This window comes from Staurois parvus, unplaced genomic scaffold (assembly GCF_062004578.1).
Source record: "Staurois parvus isolate SC_StPar_1 unplaced genomic scaffold, SC_StPar_1.0 ptg000249l, whole genome shotgun sequence".
NCBI classification, from domain to species: domain Eukaryota; kingdom Metazoa; phylum Chordata; class Amphibia; order Anura; family Ranidae; genus Staurois; species Staurois parvus.
Window position 1 is genome coordinate 13,076,142 of NW_028318045.1, and position 27,102 is coordinate 13,103,243.

Sequence of the window (27,102 nt, forward strand, 5' to 3'; positions counted from 1 at the left end):
ATGCCTTACCATGTCTTGTTGCACACTGTATGCAGTGACAGGGCATAACTTCCTCATGTAAATGCTGACCCCCTAATGACTTGTAGGATAATGATCAAGATGTAGCAAGAGAGATAGAGGAAGCACAGATCAACAGAATGGATGAAGGGAGATCCTTGCATTGCAGGTCTTCAGGAGCAGCTTCCTCTCCAGCAAAGATAACACTGAGCAGGACAATAATCCAAATCTCCTGAGACTAGCATTCAGGGACAGCAGTGTCTTAGATGCAGATATACAGCTATGAGACTCAAGGCACAGTGGTGCCTAGGCACCAGAAGACAAGTTAAAATTTACAGGGAACTGCGCAGAGGCTACTAACATTTCTAAATGTACCCTATTAGTGGGGAAAATTTCCCTTTTTGAGTTTGGGGCCACTTTAAAATAATAATCATAAACCATTATAGTTTTCCTTTCACCACTTTTATGATTGCTCTATAGGATGATAACATCACAAATAATAACTTCCAGCATACATCATTGGAATTGTCTTTGGCATGCTATTCAGAACGGTCCAGAGTAGCTGAGTTTTTCTTTTTTTTCTTCCTACAAAACCAAAAGCCTCATGAAAGAGCCAATTTTGACATTTTCCTTCTAAGGAAACAACACAAAGGAACATCATTCCACGAACACTATTGGAACATACTGGCTTTGTTTCTGAAAATACCCTGACAAGATTCCTTTTTTTCATGTCCTCTGCTTCGCCTTATCCAAATGGGAAATGCATGAAACGGAGCAGACGTCGGGGGCTGAATTAATTTTGGTGGAGAGGAAGAAGCGGCATTTTTATTTTAATTATGATTCAGTCAATTAAACGGTTCACACCAGAGAAAAAAGGATTTTTTTTCAGTTCTATGACTTAATAATACACTAACCTACATACAGCTTGGCTTACTTTGTTTTTTTTTCCTGGAAACTCCAGCTATGGATGCGTCTAATTTTGTAGTAAGGTTACCTTCTTGCTGCGTGCCAGAGATGAATGTGATGGATGTGATACAATATGACTTCATACCACATTAACTTCCAATGTTTTATTCAGCATTGGTCTACTTCAGACTGAAAATACATTGTGACCTACAGGATTTCTAAATGATCAAACAGCTCATCAAACATTCCTCTAGTAATAAATAAAAAAATGAAGCCTTTGTCAAGGCTTGAAGTGTTCTGAAAGACAATCGTTGAACGATACGCTTTTTAGACAGTGGTGGAAATGAATCATAGAGCTGACACATAAAAAGTGTACCTACAGTATCTCCTACAGTCAGTGCTTACATTTTCTTTAGTGCCCTGAAACATAGTTGTTAGATTGCTAGGAAATAGTGGCACATTATTCACATAATGTCTACACATATTTCTTTATGGTATCTATGCAAGGAGCCACAGTTGTCTCACAGGCTGGACTTCAAAAATGTTTGCCATTTTTCATCTGCATTACATGGTGGATTGATGAAACTAATAGTTTGAAGAAGTGGGTGAGAAAACCCAAAACTAAAGCAGTCATTGTGGCAGAGGAAATCTCACTGTGAAAGTTTAAAGATAAAAGAAACTACATTGCTCCAAGTCCCAAACTTGATATTCAGGACCTCCATTGTTGCAGGTGTCAGTCAATAAAGAGCTCATCCAGCTCAACAAATGTAGCAAGAGTAAAAATACAGACCCTCACATAAAAGCTATCCTGTTAGGTTCATTCAATGTAATTGACTTCCAACACAGTCCCTGCTTTAACGCATGCTCTTCTGACACATTTCACCCCAAATGGGCTTTTTCATAAAGGTGACCCTCTATGATTATGCCCCAATGGGGTGTGGCTTAGGTGTTGGAAATCAGATACATTGAATAAACAGGATGACTTTTATGGAGTGAGGGACATCTCACTATTGAAGCATCCAAGACACATACAAAGCTAGGCTAAACCTATAATGTTCAAATCACTTTTCATTGGACTAAATCTTTGATTAAACAGCCATTGAATTGTCTAATCAACACATTAGCCACCGCTAATGTATGCAACTTTTTAGATGCATCCCAATGTGTATCTTATTACGCTTTCCTGTCTTTGTACGGCCTGTGACCAATATGCTACTGTTAGTGGGTCTACTGATGTGACCGCATCAAACATCCACAGACAGGAAATGTGAGCTGCAGCTTAAACTCAGGCCAGATATCTCATGTGGATGCCCGCCAGTCTTACAGACACATGCTCACCGGCTGTGTGGAATCTGGATGAACTTCTGGGTCATTTTGCATATTATCTTTGCAGAATGAGGTGTAGAGTTTATCGGTTCTTTGTGCATTTGTACTTGTGGTAGCTAATCAAGGATAGTTGCCAATATGATAAAGAAACAATGTCACTATAAGTCCAAATAAGTAAAAAGGCTACCACAAGCAATGGATAGAATCATATACTGTAACTCAAAAACTGTAACAGCAGAGTAAAAGTACTGTAAAACTTTCAACTAAATATGCAGATATACAGATCATATCAAGATATCACCTTCTCAGGTGGCTATTCATACCATCCCTGTGATGACAACCCCTGGAGCTTTAGTGTAACAGAGCCTTGATTAGTGATTGCATGGTAAGTTTGAAGGGAAGGGGGGCATTTTTATGAATATTAATGCTGAACATTTTACAGTATGTCCATAATGTTCAAGTATGTACATGGAGTTCTGCTGACTGGGACTATGGAGGACAGGTGTGCTTCTGAGGCTATTTAGATAAGTTATTGGGTATATGCACTCCCCTAAACACAGCATACATTATTGGAATTGTCTTTGGCAAGATCTGTGGCCTTGTCCTCTTTCAGCTTGAATGTTCTTTTTGGGGAAAGGCTTTTGTTGTTAACAAACCTTTTTAGCCATTGCTTCTCAACAGTCAAGAGCTGCATAATAAATGACTATTTGCCTTGTTACGCAAATACCAAATAACATGTTACTGCTGTAACCACTGTGTCCTCTATTGGTGGCTTAAAAGAATCACAATCAAGATCACACAATTCTCAGGATGAGGCACTGCTAATCTATAGTGCTATATGCTTTGGCAATTTGTTATCCAGCTCAAGAGATGATACCTGGAATTACTGGTGTGGTGAGCTTGAGCACATCTGTTGAACTGGATAACAACTTGCTGGTTATTCTGCATTGGAAAGTCAAACCAGGCTGCAGTGTGGGCTGGACTGTCTATAAGTCCAATTAAAAATGACTTCTGATACAATATTGGCTTAACATATATATTTTTTTTATTTCATCAACAACACTTTTATCTCCCACAGCCTCCTCTGCTCATTTCCGTGTCTGTGAGCCTTATACAGACAGTAAAGGGCGATATCACTTCGGGTTCCACTGCCCGCGCCTTTCAGACAACAAGTCGTACGTCCTGTGCTGCCACCATAACAACACCGTCTTCAAATACTGCTGCAATGAGACGGAGTTCCACAGCGTCATGCAGGTGAACCTCACTATGGGCTCAGATGGATATATGCACAAGTAAGTGAAGGACAGGTACACCTTGTCATTTGTAAGCACAATACGGTCAAAACTATGTAGACATCCCACCGTATTACTGAGTTCAGGTTTTTGCACTGAATGGCATTTTAGCACTACAGCATACAAACACAGCATACATTTTTCTTAAAGCCCAACTCTAGGCTAATATTTATCAATGTCCTCCGGGCGGTTATAAAACATAAGAGCAGCATACTCACCTCCTCTCTGACTCTGTCCCTCACAGTAATTTCTCTTCAGCACTAAATGTCCTCAACCTCCAGGGCTGAGTGATAACTACCATCATTCAACCTGAAAGACTGAGAACATCCTGTGAAAGCAGGGGGTCATAGACCCGTCCTCTAAGGGAACTGCAGAGGTGGGAAGAGATGGCATGGCATGGCTGGGGCGCATTGGGGACAGTTCATTCTCACTCCTCACCCTGCTGTCCCCTCCACCAAAAGTGAGCGCTCTCATTCCATGTCCAGCTTTTTACCAGCGAGCTAGGCATTATTTAATGTTTGAGAAAAGGTTGAGATTGTTTCGGCCCCAAAACCTAGCCCTGCATGCACAGTATAATGATGCAGAGAGCGGCACTGATGTCATTAAGCCTGTGATCAACACTGCATCATTTTAGATTAAAGTGTATGTTACCCCAACATATTACATTCCCGATATGTGCCTGTTCTACCATGTACTTGTGTTAAAAAGTATTCGGCTCTTTTTTGCATTGCTTCCTTTGTGTGAAATACATAGTTATCTAGGTAGCCACCCTGCCTTCCTATTGCAAACTGACAATGCTAGGCACAAGAGTTCATCCATCCCATTGGGGCAACGTGGCCAGTTTTTTAGCTGTGCCAGGAGCACAGCCTTCCTGCCTCTGACATTCCCCCCCGCTTTTATATATACTAATTAAATATATATCTATATATACTAAATATGTACCAGGGGCGGACTGACCATTTGGAAACTCGGGCAGTGCCCAAGGGATTGGGGTCAGTAGGGGGCCCCATGAGATGCCCCTGGTACCTTTTTCATAGGCTTTTTTCAGTTTGGGCAAGGACACAGGGGCCCCATGATCCCCTATTGCCCAGGGGCCATGAGTTGTCAGTCCGCCCCTGATATGTACAGTATGCGCACACTAAATATATATATATATATGTCCCTGGCCAAACGTTTTGAGAATGACACAAACATTAATTTACCTGCAAGGAAACACGTGCAGACATCATTGCATTGCATAAAAAGGGATTCACAGGCAAACATATTGCTGCTACTAAGATTGCACCTAAATCAACCATTTACCAAATGATCCAGAACGTCAAGGAGAGAAGTTCAGTTGTAGTGAAGAAGGCTTCAGGGCACCCAAGAAAGGCCAAAAAGTGCCAGGACCGTCTCCTAAAGTTGATTTAACTGCGGGATTGGGGCACCACCAGTGCAGAGCTTGCTCAGGAATGGCACCAGGCAGGTGTGAGTGCATCTGTATGCACAGTGAGGTGAACACTTTTGGAGGATGGCCTAGTGTCAAGAAGGGCAGCAAAGAAGCCACCTCTCTCCAGGAAAAACATCAGGGACAGACTGATATTCTGCAAAAGGTACAGGGATTGGACTGCTGAGGACTGGGGTAACATCATTTTCTCTGATGAATCCCCTTTCTGATTGTTTGGGGCATCCGGAAAAAACCTTGTCAGGGGAAGAAAAAGGTGAGACCTACCATCAGTCCCGTTTCATGCTTCTCAGTCAAGGAAGTGGGCTCATTCACAATTTTGCTTAAGAACACAGCCAAGAATAAAAGAATTGTACAAAAACATAGTTCAAGAACAACTTCCCCCAAGAACAGTTTGCTGACAAACAATGCCTTTTCCAGCATGATGGAGCACCTTGCCATAAGGAAAAAGTGATAACTAAGTGGTTTGGGGAACAGAACATTGACATTTTGGGTCCATGGCCAGGAAACTCCCAGACCTAAATCCCATTGAGAACTTGTCATTCCTCAAGAGGCAGGTGAACAAAAAAACCCTCACAAATTCAAACAAACTCCAAGCATTGATTAGGCAAGAATGGGCTGTTATCAGTCAGGATGTGGCCCTGAAGTTGATTGACAGCATGTCAGGGCAAATTGCAGAGGTCTTGAAAAAGAAGGGTCAACATTGCAAATATTGACTCTTTGCATAAATTCAATGTAATTGTCAATAATGAAATGCTTGTAATTATACTTCCGTATACCCTAGTAAGATCTGACAAAAACACTGAAGCAGAAGACTTTGTGAAAATTAATATTTGTGTCATTCTCAAAACTTTTGGCCAGGACTGTACAAATGTTTTGGTAATGTTAGGTAGGGGCAGTGGTGTCCTTAGGCAGGTGCGGGGGGGTGTGCGCACTGGATGACACCTACCGCACAGGGTGACACCGGACCCGCTCCACGAAAGGGAAGTTATAAAGCAAGCCGACAATCCCCGCAGGATGGATCGGATCTGTGGACTGGGGAGCATAATGGATTGGACTCCATTCCATTATGCTCAATCCGCAGATCCGATCCATCCTGCGGGGATCGTCGGAGGGGGTGTCACCAAGTGTTACCGGGTGACACCAAACCTAGGGACGCTTCTGGGTAGGGGTTCACATACTCTTCACGATGGGACCAATAGTCATGCGATCTCAGACTGAAATCATAACTTTGGTCATGTGCTCTTAGACTAAAACCATAGCATTGGGCACTTTATTTTATCCAGTGAGACTTCGGGTTGTGTACTGCAGCCAGAGCAGCCATTTTACATGAAGTCTGAGCCATACTTTGATGAAAAAGAATGTGGCCAATTCTACAGCATTAGACACATGATCACAGTTAACAGAGGAAAAAATTAAGGTAAGTATTGCTGGTTTGGTTCTTGTAAGTGCAGCCTTACCTCTCAAAGAAGCTGCTGACAAGAGACCTGTGCTTGCAGGGCTGTGGATAAGGGGGTACCAGTGGTCCTCTTGTATGGGGCTCAGGTCAGGGTGAATCGGATGTGTGCAGGGAGGGTGATTGACTTTGGGGTGGCAATTATTGGAACCGATCCCCTGTATGGCTCTCTCTGCAGCTGCTGAAAGCTGGCTCCTTCTCCTCTCCCTCCTGCTGGCTTTCAGCTGCTGCAGAGAGAGTTATACAGGGCATTAGTTCCAGTAATTGCCCCCCCCCCGGTGCACCCATCACCCTTCCTGTCCACCATACATTTCCCCCTGCTTCCCTGGCCCCCCTGTGTGCCCCCCACTCCTGCAGTGCTGCCAGCTGCCCTCCCTCCTTCCCACCGGCAGCTGCAAGCACACAACAGGATCCTTCATGATGGGGGGGAGGGGAAGGGTCCGGTAAATATGTCACATTTATCAGCCCCTTCCTTTCCTGAATGAACACAATGGGTGATCAATACTGATCACCCACTGTGTACATTAAAACTGATGCATAGTAAACTTTTCTTTGGGGGGGGCTATCAGGTTGGCTGTATGGGGCCCTGTGGTTTCTAACAGCAGCCCTGTGTGCTTATAATCACACTGGAAGAAATAACATTAAAGGTCCAAAATACACATCTGTTCATTCTCATTGTGTTTAATCAAGCCCTCATGAAGGGGGCATTTTTGGACCCCTGAAAATCATTGGCTCATCTTTGTATTGTCCCCTTGACTTTTATTAGAATAACGTTATATCTAGACCTCTTAGAAGCGGTGTGGCCCTTCAAATTCCATTTTTGTTACATTACTCTCAATGAAGCTGTTAGAATTGCATTAAAAATACAACTCAAGGCTTTGTCAAAGTGTATCTAAACCAAATAAAAAACATGTAATACATTCCAGCTTACCAGTCATCAAATGTGGTGACTGTATTTGTTTTTTTGTTTCAGGTTTTGTGTACTTCATTTATACCTGGCGACCCTGCCAGTAAACTCAACCTGCCATGGGGTGACAACACACCCATACCTGAGGAAAATGTATCTGATATGAGTGCAGCAGAGGCAGAGTTAGCTCACAAAATTTCTGGCAGGATCAACAGTTATGTTTCGCAGAAAAGCTGCTGCAGCCCAACTGACTGATTTGCCAGATTGCAACGATCTGAACCAGCCTCAGAGGATTTCACAGTAGTGACCAGGGGCGGACTGACCATTTGGAAACTCGGGCACTGCCCGAGGGCCCGGGGTCAGTAGGGGGCCCCATGAGATGCCCCTGGTACCTTTTTCATAGGCTTTTTTGAGTTTGGGCAAGGACACAGGGGTCACATGATCCCGTATTGCCCAGGGGCCACATGAGTTGTCAGTCTGCCCCTGGTAGTGCCTGCAATGAGTCACTTACCTTTAGCAATGCACATATCTTGGGGGTTTCATTCATTATAAATGACCAATTTACCCTCCACCAGCAGCCTGAACAGAGTTACCAGCACTGCGCTCAGGCAGAAGACAGTGTAGCCTCCATGTGGGTGCTACAGTCTCACACTGGGCTCACATCTCTGCTCTAACAAGGAGAAAATTCAAGTGAGTAACAGAGCCCACAGCTATTACTAAGAAAAAATAGCTGCATCATTAGACCAAATTGAGTTGGGATTCAGATTTTTTTCAAATGGTTTACTGATCATTTTTTTTAAAGGAAACTTTATTATCCATTTGAAGACCAAGCCTTTTCTGGCACTTTTAGTTTACATATAATTTATGAATTTTAATGGAAAAAAACACAACACGTAACCCGTATAGTTTTATAAACTATAAAAGGTGATGTTACACCGAGCAAATAGATACCAAACATGTCATGCTTGAAAACTGTGCACACCCATGCAACAGGACAAATTATGTAAATTTTACTATCCATAGGTGATGCTTTGAAAGCCTTTAAATTTCAACACTTTAGATTTACAGAGGAGGTCTGGTGCTAGAATTCCTCTTGATCTGATGTTTGCGGCAATACCTCACATGTGTGGGCCGATCGCTGTTTGTGTGCGGGCGAGACTGACTCATGCATTCGCCTTTGTGCGCAAACGCTGGGAGGCAGTGTCACTTTAATTCTTTTTCTTACATTGTTGCTTTAAAAAACATTTTTTCACCAGTTTTATTTCTGTCACAAGTAATGTAAACATCCCTTGTGACAGCAATAAGCATGTGGCAGGTATCCTTTATGTAGAGATCGGGGGTCAATAAGACCCCAAATCCCTCCTCTGCCCCTAAAAGCATTTAAATACACCAAGATTAATATGATTAAATGCTTTTCTTTTTTTTTTTAAAAGGTGGTGTTTATTTCTGAGTAAACTGGAGATGATATAAGGTAATCTCTTCCGGGTAGCTATATCATAGAGTCCAACAAAGACGATCCAGTCTTTGTCCGGCTCTGTAATCAGTCGGCGGAAACACCAACTGGTCAAATAAAAAACATGTAATACATTCCAGCTTACCAGTCATCAAATGTGGTGACTGTATTTGTTTTCTTGTTTCAGGTTTTGTTTACTTCATTTATACCTGGCGACCCTGCCAGTAAACTCATCCTGCCATGGGGTGACAACACACCTATACCTGAGGAAAATGTAGCTGATATGAGTGCAGCAGAGTCAAAGTTAGCTCACAAAATTTCTGGCAGGATCAACAGTTATGTTTCGCAGAAAAGCTGATTTGCCAGATTGCAACGATCTGAACCAGCCTCAGAGGATTTCACAGTAGTGCCCAGGGGCGGGCTGACCATTTGGAAACTCGGGCACTGCCCGAGGGCCCGGGCTCAGTAAGGGGCCCCATGAGATGCCCCTGGTACCTTTTTCATAGGCTTTTTTGACTTTGGGCAAGGACACAGGGGCCCCATGATTCCCTATTGCCCGGGGGCCCCATGAGCTGTCAGTCCGCCCCTGGTCGGGACTCAGTGGGATGGGAGATCGTGTTAAAGCTGCGGTAGGCGGCGGAAGGAGGAGAGTCCCCTCCCACCGCTTGTAATAACAGTTGAGTAGCTAGTTAGACACTCTGATTGCTATTATAAGAGAGCAGACCGTCGGCTCTAAAAAACGGTAGGCATCTTCCCGGAACAACGGCTCAGACTCACTGGAGCTGAAGTGTCTATAGATTATAAGTCCACTTCAGTTCTTCAGCATCAACAAATTGTGTAAAATGTAGGGTGAACATCCTCTCAGGAGGAAGTAGTAGGGGATTTTATCAAAAATTGAGCATACAGAATCTAGAGCAGCTGTGTATGCAACCAATCAGCACCTATCTTCAGCTTGTACAGTTAAGCTTTGAAAATGAAAGCTGGAAGGTGATTGGTTACCAATCACAATTCTTCCAGATTCTGACTGATCCACTTTTGATAAATTCCCCTCATTGTGTTTCTACTGGCTGTCCCTTTAACAGCAGTATGTCTTGGTTTTATACGTTTGGAAAGCAGAGAGCCAGAACAGGGCAGAGAAAAAGACATTAAGATGAAAAGGTTAGAGATCAAAGGACTGCTCTGGCCCATTGTTCTGCATGACAATACTTCTGACAGAAAGTCCCTCAGCTGTGTCTGGATGGCTGCTGCTTCATATGCAGATGAAGGAAGAGTGATACCTCTCCTGGACCTGCAGTCTCTCATTTCCATTTCAATTCCGGAATCCAATTAATACCATTTATAAATAAATCTATAATCCATCCATTAGGCCATCTCCATGGCAACTGTGTGGAGCCTAAATAACAAGGAAGAATCAGAAGCCGGGTCCCCGAGAAGCTGTTTGCTGGGATTCCACTTTCATCTCCCTGAGAGTAGGAAGTAACCCTTTACAGGCAGAATCCCTTCTGAGGAATGTTAAAGTGAAACTGTAGTTTTCCTATGCAGGGCAGTAATGTGACAAGTCTTCAAGAATATTCTGCTGATATATCAATACCAGATGTGGCAATTTAATTCCCAGAATGGACCGGTAATAACCCTATCAAACACCTATGCATTCTTCAGAAGATCGGATGAAATTTGAAGACGACGGTCTTTCTGATCTTCTGTCAAGATTTGAGGCACCATCTCTGTGGAAATATTTCTCCTTCCCAAATCCTCCATTAGAATCTGCCACTTTGTTTCCCTGTTCACGTGCAATTTCTCTGCCATCATTCACACACTCAATCCACATTTGCATCCATCCTTTGCGTTTTTGGCTGCCCACGTCTTGCTTCATCGCAGACATCTTCCTCTTTAAAATGCCTATTCCATTCAAAATTTCGCTCACACCTTTGCCAATCTTCACACAAAATTTGATGTTAATCCGCTGCCCCAGATTCCACCAACAGTGCAACGCACACACATGTTATTTCTTCTACTATTCCATAAAGACTGAGCCAACTGGTCTGTGACCCAGGCGAGTGCAAGTTGGAATATGTCACAACACTCTTTTAGTGCATGGCTGTATGACTTGCCACCATAGTGCTACACCACAGGCATTCTGGGAATTAAAGTGTCACACCTAGGGGCGGACTGACCATTGTCCGCCCCTGGTCACACCCTGTATATACAGAAACAAACCTTTTTTTCAAAAGAGGTTCCCCTTCAGTCATTAAAAATCCACCCTTTGGTTCCAGTTCAGGGACTTTGTTAAGGCAGTAGTTAAATGATGCATTGCAGTTTATTAGTACTTAGATGTGGAGGCTGCATTTGTTTTCTTAGTTCAGACTGTAGCAATCGTGCACACAGAGATGGACACTGTCATACATTTTGCTCCAAACCCTCCATCTTGTATCTCTCTCTCCTTCTCCATACCCCCCCCTCTCTCTCTGTTGAGTGACATGTGGTCTGTTTGATGCAGAGATCAAAGGCATCAAGGCCCAGCAGGAGGGCTCATGGTTATAAACCCCAATTAGCCTGGCCCCCGTATGTCTGTGAGACTCTTGCTTGGAAAGGGATCGTAAAGCCATAAACCTAGTCCTTCACTGAGCTCAAAGGCATTCCAGGTAGTCGTAAACCAGAAATCACATTCAACATCCATTTTCCCCTATGATTTCATATCTTGGAATATGAAAGACTTACATAAAAACCAGGCATAAATTCAGATTGGTCACTTTAATACAAGTCGCATGATATATTACACCCCCTAGCTGTCATCTACAGGAGAGCAGAAAATTATATCTCCTTAACCGTCAAAGCAGGTATGTCATATTTCATATCTAGACGTTCAGCAGATGCGTCTGCATATTAATCTACTAGTGGCAAGGCTGCTAAATGCACCGAGGGTAAGTTATGGGCCATGATATAAGTTATGAGGGATTTTTGTTCTAGCTGGAGTCTCCACATACACCTCCCTCCCCAAATGAGGCGATTGGTTCTCTGCTTCAAGGAGACACCCTGCTGAGGTCCTAGAAAAGCTGTTATGCTTGGAGCAGAAAGTTAGGCTAAGCTGAGTTGATTTGAAGTTGAAGAAGCTCCCTTTTAACATCGGAACTAACTTTGGGAGATAAGGCCCTTTTGCTCAGAAAACTTGAAAGCTGCTTAAACCAGGACTTTTGGCAAGTACTTTATCTCTCTAAATTCTGATTGGTTTCTATGCAGAAGGGAGTCTGATTTTGGACTCTCCAGCTTTAGTAAATAAACCCCTATGTGTCACCTCGCATATGCTCATACCTGACAGTTTAGGTGGAGTCCACTCCGGGTTTTCGGGGCCACAGTTAAGCAGGTGGGTCCGGACCAGAGTTTGGGCTACACTGATGACCACCAACAGGTGATATAAAAAGGGCAGGGCTGGAGCAAGGAGTGGCTCGTGGCCTGGGACTCAGAGAGGTATTCTGAGAGAGCTGTGTGTATGGACTATACCTACAAGAAAAGGTTTGCTGTTATTTTGTTTTGGTGACAGGGAGAAGCCCTTCACCTCTGAGAGAGGAATCATCTTCTGTTTAGTTAGTGCCTGGATGGCAAGGGTTTATTTTGATGTTTTGTTTATTTTGATATTTCTTGCAAACCTTTTTAATAAAACTGACAACCAGTCAGATTTTGACGAAAGCCTGCTGTGCGGTCTACCTTTGTCCCAGGGAAGGAGATCCCCCACCTGAGCTAACCCCACATATGGTGGATTTGGCGGGCAACTTCCTGAGCAAGTGGGAAGATGGAGGAAGTTATAAGAACCTTGCTGCAGGCCAACGCAGCACAACGGGAGACGAATCGCCAGTTGGCAGAAGCCCAACAGGCACAACATGAAGCCCAACAAGCAGACCGAGAGCTCCTTAAGCAGGTGGCCCAACACCTATTAGAATTAAAGAAGGAATCTGCAGATCCGCTGCCAGTGGAGCAGAAAATGGCGCGGGCCAGCTATGTTTTGCAGAAAATGACACCTGCGGATGATGTGGAGGCCTACCTCACAACTTTTGAAAGGGTTGCTGTTCGGGAAGGATGGAAAAAGGAGCAATGGGCAGGACTGCTTGCACCGTTTTTGACAGGTGAATCCCAAAAAGCCTATTATGACCTGGAACCAGGGGATGCCCAGGAAGTGTTTGTCTGCGCAGACCCACGTGTGTGCAGCATGAAGCAGGAGGAGTTGGATCCAACCCCAGACATTGAGGATATAGAACAAGAGATGATCGCTGGCTCTAGTGAGAGTGGACAGAATGTGGTGCCTGACCTAGAGGTCAGAAAAGAGGATTTTTGTACGGAACAACTGAAAGATTCCACACTTAATAGAGCCCGTGAAAACATTAAAATGATTGATGGGGAACCAGTGGAAAATGATGTAGCGGTGTCTTTTCCCTACATGGCTCTTAACAATAACTTGCTGTATCAAGTGGTAAAGCAAGGGGAGGAGGTGGTAGAACAGTTAGTGGTACCCAAACCCTTTCGCCGGATGGTACTGGATTTAGCCCATGGGCATATAATGGGTGGACACCTGGGTGTAGAGAAAACAAAGGAGAGAATGACCCAGAGATTCTTCTGGCCAGGCTTACATGGAGACGTCAAAGCGCATTGTGAGTCATGCCCGGAATGTCAATATTCTGCGCCCTCACCCCATTTTCGCAGTCCGCTAGTACCTCTACCCATAATTGAAGTACCGTTTGAAAGAGTGGGCATGGACCTAGTGGGTCCAGTAGTAAAGTCTGCCCGGGGCCATCAGCACATACTGGTTATACTTGACTATGCCACCCGGTATCCTGAAGCCATCCCCTTGCGTAATACCTCCGCTAAAAATATCGCCAAAGAGCTTGTCCGGGTGTTTAGTCGTGTAGGTATTCCAAAGGTGATATTAACGGATCAGGGCACGCCATTTATGTCTAGAGTTATGAAAGAGTTATGCAAATTGTTTAAAATCTCCCATCTCCGTACCTCGGTCTACCACCCCGAAACCGATGGGCTTGTGGAAAGGTTTAACAAGACCCTTAAGAATATGTTAAAAAAGGTGGTGGACAAAGATGGGAGAAATTGGGATTTTTTGCTACCATATCTCATGTTCGCTATACGGGAAGTACCTCAGGCATCTACAGGATATTCACCTTTTGAATTACTGTATGGTAGACATCCCAGGGGATTGCTAGATGTTGCAAAAGAAACCTGGGAGACAGAGTCCACACCCTATAGAAGTGTCATCGAGCATATCTCACAGATGCAGGATAGAATCGCAGCTGTCATGCCACTTGTTCGGGAACACATGGAGCAAGCCCAGGAGGTTCAGAGAAGGGTTTATAACCGGGGTGCCAGGATCCGTACCTTCAACCCTGGGGATAGAGTGCTGGTGCTAGTCCCCACCGTGGAAAGTAAATTCCTCGCAAAGTGGCAAGGTCCCTTTGAAATTAGGGAGAAAGTGGGGGAAGTAAATTATAAAGTTTACCAGCCAGGAAAAAGGAAACCCGAACAAATCTATCATGTTAATCTCTTAAAACCTTGGAAAGACAGGGAAAGTTTGTTGGCAGTACCAAGCCCTCAAAAGGACGTGGTTCCCGTGGCCCCTCAGGTACCTATAACTGAAACCTTGTCAGTAGCCCAACAAAACGATGTTAAGGAGTTTGTGAGGAAAAATGGAGATTTCTTCTCTCACCTACCTGGACTGACGACGGTCATACAGCATGACATAGTTACCCAGCCCGGGGTCCGCGTAAATGTCAAGCCCTATAGAATACCCGAGGCCAGACGGGAAGCGGTGGCAAAGGAAATAAAGGACATGTTAGAGTTGGGAATAATTGAGGAATCTCACAGTGAGTGGTCGAGTCCCATAGTGTTGGTCCCAAAACCAGATGGAACAATTCGTTTCTGTAATGATTTCAGAAAACTGAACAGTGTGTCTAAATTTGATGCGTACCCGATGCCTCGGGTGGATGAGCTCATTGACAGGTTGGGAACGGCTCGGTACATAACCACCTTAGATTTAACCAAAGGCTATTGGCAGATTCCTTTAACGGAAGCTGCAAAAGAAAAGACGGCATTCTCTACCCCCGAGGGGTCCTTTCAGTATAAGCGGATGCCGTTTGGTTTACATGGGGCTCCTGCATCATTCCAAAGGATGATGGACAGGACGTTGAGACCACATCGCCAATATGCAGCTGCCTATTTGGACGATGTCGACATCCACAGTCCAGACTGGGAATCTCATTTGTCCCGCTTGCAAGCGGTCGTAGATTCGCTGAGGGAAGCAGGTCTTACCGCCAACCCCAGAAAGTGTGCCATAGGCTTAGAGGAGGCCAAATATCTTGGCTACATCATTGGTCGAGGTCTCATTAGGCCTCAGATCAATAAAATTGAGGCGATTCAAAAGTGGCCCCAACCTGTAAATAAAAAGCAAGTCCGGACATTTCTTGGGATCACAGGATACTACAGGCGGTTTATCCCCAATTTTGCCACCATTGCAGCCCCACTGACAGATCTGACAAAAGGTAGGGGGCCGGTCATGATTAAGTGGAATCCCGAGGCGGAGACCGCATTTGAAAGGCTGAAACAAGCTCTCTGTGCTCAACCTGTGCTTGTGACCCCAGATTTCACAACAGAGTTTGTGGTACAGACTGATGCCTCTGACGTGGGACTAGGTGCAGTACTGTCCCAAATCAGAGATGGGGAGGAGCACCCTGTGGTCTTCCTAAGTAGAAAGCTCAACAAACATGAGAGAAACTATGCCATTGTGGAGAAGGAAGGTTTGGCCATCAAATGGGCCTTGGAGGCCCTGAAATATTACCTGTTAGGAAGGCAGTTCAAGTTGGTTACTGATCATGCCCCGCTCAAATGGATGTGCGATAACCAGGAGAAAAATAGCCGAGTGACAAGGTGGTTTCTTGCGCTACAAGCATTCAGATTTACGGTGGAACACAGAGCGGGGAAACTGCAAAGCAATGTAGATGCCCTCTCCCGGGTCCATTGCCTGGTTGGGACAGTTGCTCAGCCGCAGGGGCTTGAGCAGAGGGGGGGGATATGTGACAGGATGAACGGCGAGGTGATAGAGGGACGCTATGTGTCACCTCGCATATGCTCATACCTGACAGTTTAGGTGGAGTCCACTCCGGGTTTTCGGGGCCACAGTTAAGCAGGTGGGTCCGGACCAGAGTTTGGGCTCCACTGATGACCACCAATAGGTGATATAAAAAGGGCAGGGCTGGAGCAAGGAGTGGCTCATGGCCTGGGACTCAGAGAGGTATTCTGAGAGAGCTGTGTGTATGGACTATACCTACAAGAAAAGGTTTGCTGTTATTTTGTTTTGGTGACAGGGAGAAGCCCTTCACCTCTGAGAGAGGAATCATCTTCTGTTTAGTTAGTGCCTGGATGGCAAGGGTTTATTTTGATGTTTTGTTTATTTTGATATTTCTTGCAAACCTTTTTAATTAAACTGACAACCAGTCAGATTTTGACGAAAGCCTGCTGTGCGGTCTACCTTTGTCCCAGGGAAGGAGATCCCCCACCTGAGCTAACCCCACAATATATATTGGCTACATCTTTTTCTGTAAATATTTTTATTGCACCCTTTTGACCTTTTAGTAATAAATCTTACTTTCTGAAACTGTTGAACTGTTTCTAAAGCTCTTTAATGCAAACTAAGAACCCCTGTCTCTGAAGCGTGCTACTGTGTGTTTTAAACATCTGCATACATCTGTCTGCGGTGACATTGTGTATGCAAACGATTATTCAAACATCATAGTGTTATTGCTGATATTGCCGAGTTTGTACAGGGTGCAGCTGGGCGTGACATGTTACGCACGTGACAGTGCGGTTTTAGATTAGCTAGTGCTTTGGTCACGAGTTTGGTGAGAAGGGCTGGGATCTGACGCCGCGACCGTCACACTGTCCTCTTTTTCTTTTTTCACCTAGTGATCCTGCCAGTAACACACGTTCATGTTCTAGGGTGAGTGCTCTTACTTAATGTACTGTATCATTGAAGAAGCAGCTTAGTCACTCTCTAGGGTATGACAACAGAGCACCTCCCCTTCACCTCTACTCCATAAATGTTCTGTAGTCCACAGAGAGAACTGAAAGCAATGTGTTTTCAGTTGACAAGATTTCTAGAAAGATTGACAGGGTTTTTTTTGCAAACAGATATAACAAATGCTTTTAATAGTATATTATAAAGACTAAAAGGGGTCATATAAGAGAAGGTCATTGTTAGGGTTTGCATACATATTAAAGCAAAACTAAATATTCAATGTCTCTTCTGCATAAAATACACTTAGAGAAGAAGAAAAAACCCCTGCGCTCAAGAGACCAGTTCAGGCATAGGTGGGCCAAGGTTCTTCAACATTTCCATTAATTCCAATCAGGCAAAACTATGCAGCCCCCTTAGGGCTGGGGAAGCCCAGAAAAGACACTAGAAAACAAAACAAAAGGGGCGCACAAGCCTTGCGCATTACCTCAGCCATAGCCTGTTATTAGTAAAGTAAAACAGATGTATACACACAAACACCAAGATTCTGAGAATCCGCAGAGCCAAAAAGGAAGAGGGGAGTACCTCTCGAAATGAGTTAGCAATTTTTGAGTGTCTTCCTGTGTTTGGAACTCACCTAGTACCGTATGTTTACCCCTTTTTTTTTTTCTTGTTTTCTAATAAAATACACGTACCCTGCCCTCTCACAGCGATCTCCGCAATGTAAACTTGGCTGCAAATGTGCAGCTCAGCTTACACCGGCTGGCCCAATCCCTGTGTGCCAGAATGGCTAGCTCCTGCTCATGAGCAGGAGTGATGCCATCCCACACCAGCCAATGAAGATGGCCGACAGGCAACACACAGAAGAAGATGCCGGCACCGGTGAGGAACTGATGGAAAAGTGAGTATTAATACCTATAATTCCACTTTATGTATTTGGGTATTTGGGAACACGAGTTATATAAACAAACAATAGGTCAAAGTCAATATAAAGGTTCTCATTCATTCTGCATTTCAAGCTCAGAGGGGTAAATCACTACATTGAACAAAGAAGTGTATAAATAATGAGCAAAACAAGACTGCTGCTTTGTACTTAATTAGAGATTATAAATTGAAACTATTTCAATATGCAAATGGTAGTGAGTCACATTCGACTGGACTTGTTCTGTGATGTTGAAGACATTTTGTAGCTTCTCTAAGCCCCTTCAGTTTTATTGAGTTTTCGTTAAGATGACTCAGCATTTCTATCCACATGGTAGTATAGACACCTTAATCTATTCACCATGGGATGTGTCAAGGTTCATAGTCCAAGAACAGGATGGGAGGACAGTTGTGGAATAAGCAGGCTCTAGCTACATAATCCCATCCTTGGTGTCAGTCTGCAGGGTGTTAATCCTTCAATTTACATGGCTGAAGGTGTGAATTGTTGTCATATCATCAGGGTAGAAATGGTAAAAGTTAAAAAAGTATTATACTGTATGTGGAAGACAGATGGTTTTGAATGCCTTCACCCATGTTCAGGGATGGTTATTTTAGTTTGACATATATGGCCTCTCGCAAAGGAGTTGACTTCTCTGTCCAAAATGTGCACCTCGCTGTTTTTAAAAGAATGTCCATTTTCCTTAACATGTAGGAAAACTGGGAAACTTCTGAGTCCTGACCTGTAGAATTTATCATTCTATGTTGGGTCATTTGTTTGTTCAAAAGTTTTGTCTTCCCACAGGACAGATCTTTGCATTCTTCGCTATACTGCAATGCATATACCAAGTTACTTCACTGTCTCAGTGTATTGCTAGGCTTCAAAACACAAGGATTTGATGTTTGGTAACGACCCTTTTAAGTTTTTCCTACATTCTAGCTACATACCGGATGGCTCCATTATTCCATGGGATATATTTACTTAAAGTGATACTAAAGCTAAAAACATTTTTTAACCTTAATGCATTCCTTGCATTAAGGTAAAAGAAAAAACATTTTCTATCCCTCTGTCCTCCCCCTTCCCTATGTGAAGAAGAGAGGGGAGAATAGATCCAGCTCTGTACAAGCTATATCTCCTCTCCCCTCCCATCCTCTTCACACAGCCATTGGCTCCCGCTGCTGTCAATCAAATACAGTGAGGAGGAATTGAGGGGGCATGAAGTCCCGCTGTGTAAGTCTATGGAGCGTGGCTTTATAGACACACTCTGTGCCTCCATAGCAAACGGCTTGCTACGGGGTCACACAAAGAAGAGGAGGGATCAAGATCACCGGTGGGGAACCAGAGAAGAGGAGGTTTGGAGCCACTCTGTGCAATACCACTGCACAGAGCAGGTGTGTATAACATTTTGTTATTTTAATTAAAAATAATTTTTTGACTTTTGTAACAATTTAAGGCAAATAGGTTGTTAATTTCCAAGGAAATTTTCATTTATTTTGCTCTGCTTACTTCCAATCATCCAATCCTGTGCAAGCGAAAAAAGTTTTTTTCCCCTGCAAGTGATTGGATATTCTTTGCAAAGTGAATTTTACCAACATTCACTAAACTGAAGGAAAATTCCCTACCAAAGTGAAAAACCTTTAGTTAATCAGCCACACTGTGTTCTATTTCTTTGCTTGGTTCATATTGGGATGGTTTTTTGAAACCAGAACAGGGGCTTTCACGTGTCCTATCCTGTTCTTGGACAATCAACATCTGCCTTGACACATTCCATGGTGATTGAGTTAAGGTATCTGTGCTATCATTATGGATATAAATGCTTGAGTGTCTTCCTGCCACTCATTGGAACTGAAGAAGCTATGAAATGCTTTCATTATTACAGAACAAGTTCAGATGAATGTAACTAAATACTGCTATCTATTATTATTATTATTATACAGGATTTATTATAGTGGCAACAGTTTGCGCAGCGCTTTACAATATAAGGGAGACAGTACAATTACAATACATTTAAGTACAGAAGGAATAGGAGGGCCCTGCTCATGGAGCTTACAATCTAAAGGAAGGGGGATGTGGTGCAAAAGGTGATAGCTGTAGGCAATGTTCTGATGGAGGTAGCTGATATACAGTTCTTGGGTGGAGGTGGGGTAGGCTCCCCTGAATAAGTGAATTTTCAAAGATCACCTTAAGGCCGATAGGGTGGGGGCTGACCGGACGTACTGCGGTAGGGAGTTCCAGAGGATGGGAGAGGCTCTGGAGAAGTCCTGGAGGCGAGCGTTGGAGGAGGTGACCAGGGAGCTTAAGAGCAAGATGTCTTGGGAGGAGCGGAGCTGGTGATTTGGACGATATCTGCGGATGAGGTTGGTGATGTAGCTAGGGGCAGTGTTGTGGATGGCTTTGTATGCTGTGGTTAGTATTTTGAATTTTATACGTTGGGTTAGTGTAGGCCAATTAAGGGATTGGCAGAAAGGTGCAGCAGTCACTGATTGGCTGGTAAGGTGTATGAGTCTAGCAGCAGCATTCATAATAGACTGAAGGGGGATAACCTGTGTAATGGTAGACCAGTGAGTAGGGAGATGCAGTAATCAAGGCGGGATATAACCAAGTTGTTTTGTGGTGTTATTAGTCAGAAAGGGGCGGATTTTGGAAATGTTCCGGAGGTTGAGGCAGCAGGATTTAGCCAGTGATTGGATGTGGGGCCCAAAGAAGAGGTCAGAGTCTAGGACTCTGGCATGAGGGGAAGGACCAATGGTTGTGCTGTTGATCCTAATGGTAAAGTCATGAGTGGGGGATCGGGGAGGAGGAAATATTACAAGCTCGGTTTTGGAAAGATTGAGTTTAAGGTAGTGGTGTGACATCCATACTGATATATCGCTTAGTAGATTTGTGATACCTGAGGAGATTTAGGGGGTGAGCTGGGGAGTGGAGAGATAGATCTGGGTGTCATCAGCATAGAGGTAGCCATGGGAGGTTATCAATTGGCCCAGGAAGGAGGTGTAGAGAGAGAAACGGAAGGGCCCAAGGACAGAGCCTTGGGGTACCCCAACGAAAAAAGGGAGAGGAGCAGAGGGAGAGGAGTTGTATGTGGCTCTGAAAGTGCACTGAGAAAGGTAAGAGGAGAACCAGGAGAGAGCAGAGTCATGGAGGCCAATGGAGTGGAGTTTATTGAGGAGGGGTGGACAACTGTGTCAAAGGCAGCAGAAAGGTCTTGGAGTATGAGTGTGGAGTAATGGCCATTGGTTTTAGCAATTAGTAGGTCGTTGGTGAGTTTTAGTAAGGCAGTTTCAGTGGAATGTTGTGGACAGAAGCCAGACTGTAGGGGATCAAAAAGGTTGTTGTCAGTGAGGTAGCAGTTCATACGGTTGTGAACAAGGCACTCGAAAAGTTTGGAGGCAAATGGGAGCAGGGAGATGGGTCTTAAGTTATTCAAATAGGTGGGGTCCAGCAAGGGTTTTTTAAGTATGGGGTAACCAGGGCATGTTTGAGCGGGGAGGAAAAGGTGCCCATGGAGAGTGAGAGGTTGAAAATGTGGGTTAGAGAGTTTAGGATAGAGCAGGAAGGAAGCTGCAATAATCGTGAGGGGACAGGTGGTGAAGTGAGCCTTGGAAAGGAGTTCAGTAACTTCCTTGATGGTAACAGGGTCGAAGGAGGAGAGTGAGCGTGGTGTTGGGCCTGGCATGTTGGTTGGAGGAGGAAGCTTGTTACTCGAGATCTCATTGCAAATTGTATCGATCTTGTTCTTGAAATGACTGGCAATCCCCTGTGCAGTAAGTTGGTGGGTGGAGGCAGTGGGGGGGGGGGGTGGAGTAAGGAATTAAAGGTAGAGAAGAGTTGATGAGGATTGGATGAGAGGATTTTGATGAGAGTGCTGTAGTAGGTTTGTTTAGCAGAATGGAGACCAGAGTTCTATTTGAGAAGGGCGGATATGTAGAGGGTAAAGTCTTTTCAGGGATTTGGTTTTACGCCATGCTCGCTCAAGAGCACAGCTGCGTCTCTTGAGACTTCTGGTGTCATCTGTTTGCCAGGGTTGGGACAGGCGAGGCCTGGTTCTGCGTGTGGAGAGAGGAGCAAGTGCATCCAGGGAGGATGATAGATGGTTATTGTAGACAGATGAGGCCAGGTCTGAACAGGACAGGGGCGCAATTTTATCATAGAGGCACTCAGTAGCAGAGTGAAGAAGGTCAGGGCTGAGGTGGTTGAGGTTTCTACAGGTAACAGTTTGCTGGTTGGAGGCATGGGAGGTAGGAGACAGGGAGAGTGTGAAGCTGATAAAGTTGTGATCAGAGAGAGGAAAAGGGGTGTTAGAGAGGTTACAGGGAGTGTATAGGTGGGAGAATGCAAGGTTGAGGGTGCTGCCGTTAGAGTGGGTGGTGGATTGTGTCCATTGTGTTAGGTTAAAAAAGGAAGTAAGGTTGAGCAGTTGAGAAGTGGCTGAGGTGTTAACAATGACTGGGATGTTAAAGTCACTGAGGATGATGGCAGGCACCTCAGAGGAGAGAAAGTATGGTAGCCATGCCGAGAAGTCATCAAGAAAGTGTGAAACTGGGCCAGTAGATGACTGCGATCCTCAGACAAACAGGAGAAAAGAGACTAATACAATGCACTTCAATAGAGCCAGGTCTATAACGTGACCTGGGAGTATGTTCCTTCTCACACGCACAAACCCACATAACTGATTGTATATAAAAGACAGATTTAAAGCAGTTGGGATCCTAGAGAGGCTCTCCCACAGTTGCTCGGTACAGGCCTCTATTGGTAAAAATCGTCCTGCCGATAAGTGTAACTAAGACATGTCAGCGCACATATTTTAGCGATGGAAGCTTGGCTCTGGCCTATCAGCTGTGAAAAGCGTCTCGTATGAAAGACAGATGCTATTTACAAGGAGCAGATGGAGAAGCCACAGGCTGGGAGATGAATACATTCTTGTAGATTGTATTCACTGAGAATGGCTGTTTGTTTTAGCTTTGCGTTTAATTGGCGGTTTTCGCATTGACTGTGACCATGACCGACAAAACAAATTACTGTACCAACTTTGCCACTGTAGATGTAAAAACTGTTATATTAAAGCAATTATGAACAGAACTGACTATGGCGTTTATTGTGACATGTTGTGTTAAAACAAACTTGTAAAACATAAAGCCAGATTTAAATTGCTTTGTAATGTCATCTGTGTGTTTGGGGCGGTCGTGTGGTTTTAAGTAGCTCTATTTGGTCTTTAATATCCATGCATGGGTTCATTCATATCTATGCACTTGTAGTAGTATCTGTTTTTAATCCACCTTATCAAACGCATTATTGAAAACGCATCCAATAAAGTATATAAAATACAAGTATTAGCTGTGCTGAGCTCTTTGTATTTTGCCCTGTCCATGTGCACTTTTCTATTTTTTGCTGGTTTTAAACTACTTTGAGTGTTGCTATACCTTTAAGGAGAGAGGTTTTCCTTTTGACCAGCCTGTTTTTAGTTTGTGCATTGCTATATACAGTATGTCCCATAATTGGGGACTCAGATAGTTTAGAGTTAGGGGCCACACTCTACAGAGGTGCCTTTTTGTGGCTGTGTGGTAAGAGCCTCACTGAATTTTTGGCAGATTCAACAGATATTTTTTGCACTTATCAAAAAATCAAAAAGATACAGCAAAATGCTTTCAGCAGACCACATGGATGCAAACAAAACAAGTTAATTGGGAGGCTTTACAAATTTTAAAGTGGAACTAAACTGTATCTGAGCATCACAAACCGAAAACGCTATTTAATTTTTAACAACCAAAGCAAACTTACCCATCCATCCCTGTCTCCATGCTTTATTTTGTTGAGAAATCACTTTAACCCCCCCCCCCCCCCCAGTATCTAGATGTGGCCATCTTGAGTAAGGGCAGATGATTCATATAATATTAACTTCTTTGAATCTATCTGCCCTTAGCTCAGTCACAGGGGCCTCCCTAGGCAGGTGTGGGGGGTGCGCGCTGCACTGGGTGACACCTACCACACGGGGTGACATCGGACTCGCTCCACGAAAAGGTAAGTTGTAAAGCAAGCCGACGATCCCTGCAGGATGGATTGGATCTGCGGATTGAGCATAATGGATCGGAGTCTGATCCATTATGCTCAACAATCCGCAGATCCGATCCATTCTGCGGGGATCATCGGAGGGGGTGTCACCAAGTGTTATCACACCGGGTGACACCAACCCTAGGGACGCCCGTGCTCAGTCATGCAGGCAGGAGGGTGTGCTTAGCTGAGAAAGCCGTCCTCTCCTCCTGAAGACCCCTGGGATGCACAGCATCATTTTGGCCTAGGCCCGAAACCAGGAAGCAACTGAAGAAATGTAAAAAAGGTTTAAAACAAGAAAATATAATATACCTTCCTATCTATTTACTAATGCTAGCAGCATACAAATCGTTGATGTGGATTGAGAAAGTTTAGTTCGACTATAAAATTGCAGAAAAGTGTACTGTTAATTTGGCGGATATTTAGTTTTTTTTCATTTCTTTCAACTAGAGTAGAGTTTTACTTTAAAAGATCTTCATTTTCCTAATGTTCCAGAAATCTTCGCAGCAGTATGTCTCAACCCCAGAAACATTATGCATAATATTCACAATCTATACAGCATAGAGAAGCATTCCTCGTGGTCAAATAATTCAACAACAACATATATTATAGTAAAGTTTTTTTTCTCTAGAGTCTTCTAAATACCTCTCCCTTTCCATAAAACCTTCATTTTCTGAGCTATGATAATATGTAATGGGCCTTCTGCAAATTCTGCTGCTAGTGGGAATAGTTATGAGTGAGCATTTCTTCCTTGTCACGTTAATATGTTTTATGACTCTGTTGCACATCTGGGAACCACATATTTAAAGGGTCAGTGTCACTAAAACAAAAAATTTACCCCATGTGAAAGATCTATTAACAGTCCTGGTTTTATCAGGACACATCAGGGGGCCCTCAATGTTAATCTCAGCAAATAAATGTTAATTGTACATTGCAATTTGCAGAAAACCTTTATATAAAACAAGAATTAGAGTGCATCCCTAGCTATAACATTTTGCTTTAGTTATGGTTGGAATGTATTGCTGTCTGTCTCTGCAGGCTAAAAAGGATAAGCCAAGTGGTTTAGCAAAATTAAATTTGTGTTTGAAATTACTGAATATGCCACCAGAAAAATTTTAAAGCAAAAACTGTCGAAGAAAAAACTCCTAATTTTGCTCACCGTGTTGCTTGTTGAAAAAAATCTATTAATTTGGGCTTTTTTAAAACTCTTTTTAAGGGTATTTTGATTTACTTCATTTAGTGTTCTTTGTGTGGGTGTTTTTTTTTTTTTACTTTTTCACACATCTAATCACTTTTGGAGGCTTTTGCTTTACATTTGTTTTATTTTTCTATTTTGCTGTCTAGTATTATCTTTTGTTACAAAAAAAAAAAACAAAGGCAAAAGGGCTAATCAGGGGCTGTTTGTTGAAAGGAGCTTTCATAACCCTCAGCAGGCATTTAAAGTTCATTGCACCTTTAAAAAACCAAACCAAAATCACCTTTTCCATTGACTCTAATGCATCCCCCAAAATGGTAAAATATCTCCAAAAGCTTACACTTTTTGTTAAAATTTAGAGGAAATTAAAATTCAATTTCACTCGTCCCCACAGGCGAGATTCACCCACTCCATTTATCCTGGTGACCAGGCCTGGACTGGCCATAGGGCACACTGGGCATTTGCCTGATGGGCCAGGGCCACCGGGATTTAGAAGAGCAGCCTGCTGATGACCAGCAGCACAGCAGGATGGAAGCGGCGACTGCGGCCTGGACAGAGCTAACACAGACCTCACCTCCTACTGTGTGGCTATGCCTAAAGCAGGGCCAACAGGAGGAGCGGCAGTGACGGCTCCAATGAAGAGCAGGAAGCAGCCGCCAAGGACACACAGGTACCTGCTCGGCCAGCTGCTGCACTGAAGAGACAACGTCGGCCTCTCTCCTTCACTGGTGGGCACACTGTGACAGATCTGTAGCGGTGGTGGATTGGGCTGTCTCCTTGCTGGACGGGCTGTCTCCTTGCTGGACAGGGTTGTCTCTTTTCTGGACTGGGCTGTCTCTTTGCTCAGTTGGGTAAAGAGACATCCCAATCCAGCAAAGAGACAGCCCAGTTCAATAAAGGATATCCCCATTCAGCAAAGAGACATCCCGTCTTTGTTGTTTGGGATGTCTCTTTGCTGGATGGGGATGTCTCTTATGTCTCTTTGCTTTATGGGGATGTCTATTTGCTGGATTGGGCCATCTCTTTGAATATATAGGGGGCACTGTGATTAGATTTCTAGGGGCACTGTGATATAAAGGGGACTACGCTGTAAAGGGGCACTATAATCAATACAGTGCCCCTATACAGTGCAGTCCCCTTTTGTATTACAGTGTGGAGGACCGACTCCGTGAATATTCCATCACCAACTGCCCCCGCGAATGCCCTTGAACTGCGTCCCATGGAAATTGGCTGTTCAGTCTAAAATGCCCGGGCCTATTTTTTGTCACAGTCCGGGCCTGCTGGTGACCCTTGTTCCTGATAGAGAACGTAATGGGAGATCCAAAATTTTCCAGGTGCCCTTTAGGAAAAAGGCCACTTAGCTTTTTTCTTGTGGAAATTGTTTGAAAACTGCTCCTAATTAACATCTCTTTTTTCCCACAGTAACTACAGTGCCCTGGTTGGCGTCTGGGTGTATGGATTTTTCGTGGTGGTCCTGCTGGTCCTGGATCTGATGTATTATTCTGCAATGAACTATGAGTTTTGCAAGCTATACCTGTCAAGGTTGGGGATCCAAGCCAAATGGATGAGGCAAGGACAGAGGCGGTGGGACAAGACAACACAGGAGCCTTGCCAAGCACAGACTCAGATGTCACATGCTGTACACACATTAAAAGGAGACACTGTTAGCCCAACAATGATGTCCTTTCAGACTTCAACAGCCTGGTAAGACAACTGTTTTCTTTAATGACTGGACCAGACATGAAGTTTGCCAACTCTGGTGCTTGCCCGAAAGGAATATCGTGTGCATAGGCTGTTATATTGAGGAGAATATTTGCCAATGTTGAACCCTATACTTCTTCTAACCTCTTACCTCTGATTCAGATTTTTTGCTGTAAATTACAAACCCAGCCAAACTGTGTTCCTTCTTTTTTATAGAAAGGGAAAGGGTTATAACCTCTGTGAAGAATTATATTGCTGGGTTCTTTGTAGGAGAGAGAGATTCTTAATTAAAATTCAATTCAGATGCACAGGGTGAGTGGATTTTGTTATGTGGAGTGCTAACATTCTAACATTACTGGGCTTCAAATGTGGGCCATGGAAGGAGATCAGGGGGTGTAGGAGAAGCAGGGGCAGCATATGAATGCTTTTGGAGTCCAAAAATATTTATGACAT

At 43.9% G+C, this 27,102-nt stretch overlaps 1 protein-coding gene across 4 annotated transcripts in view; it reads left to right on the forward strand.

The window, feature by feature from the left end:
* SHISAL1 (shisa like 1) overlaps positions 1 to 27,102 on the forward strand; it is a 210,695-nt gene that overhangs the window by 149,564 nt on the left and 34,029 nt on the right. For 3 of the 4 annotated variants that reach the window (XM_089680792.1, XM_089680790.1, XM_089680791.1), the window contains 2 exons: positions 3,308 to 3,521; positions 26,371 to 26,656. In XM_089680792.1, the coding sequence (XP_089536918.1) occupies positions 3,308 to 3,521; positions 26,371 to 26,656 (500 nt within the window). Of the gene's footprint in view, positions 1 to 3,307; positions 3,522 to 26,370; positions 26,657 to 27,102 lie in introns of those variants that run through there. The other variant, XM_089680793.1, reaches the window with a different exon arrangement.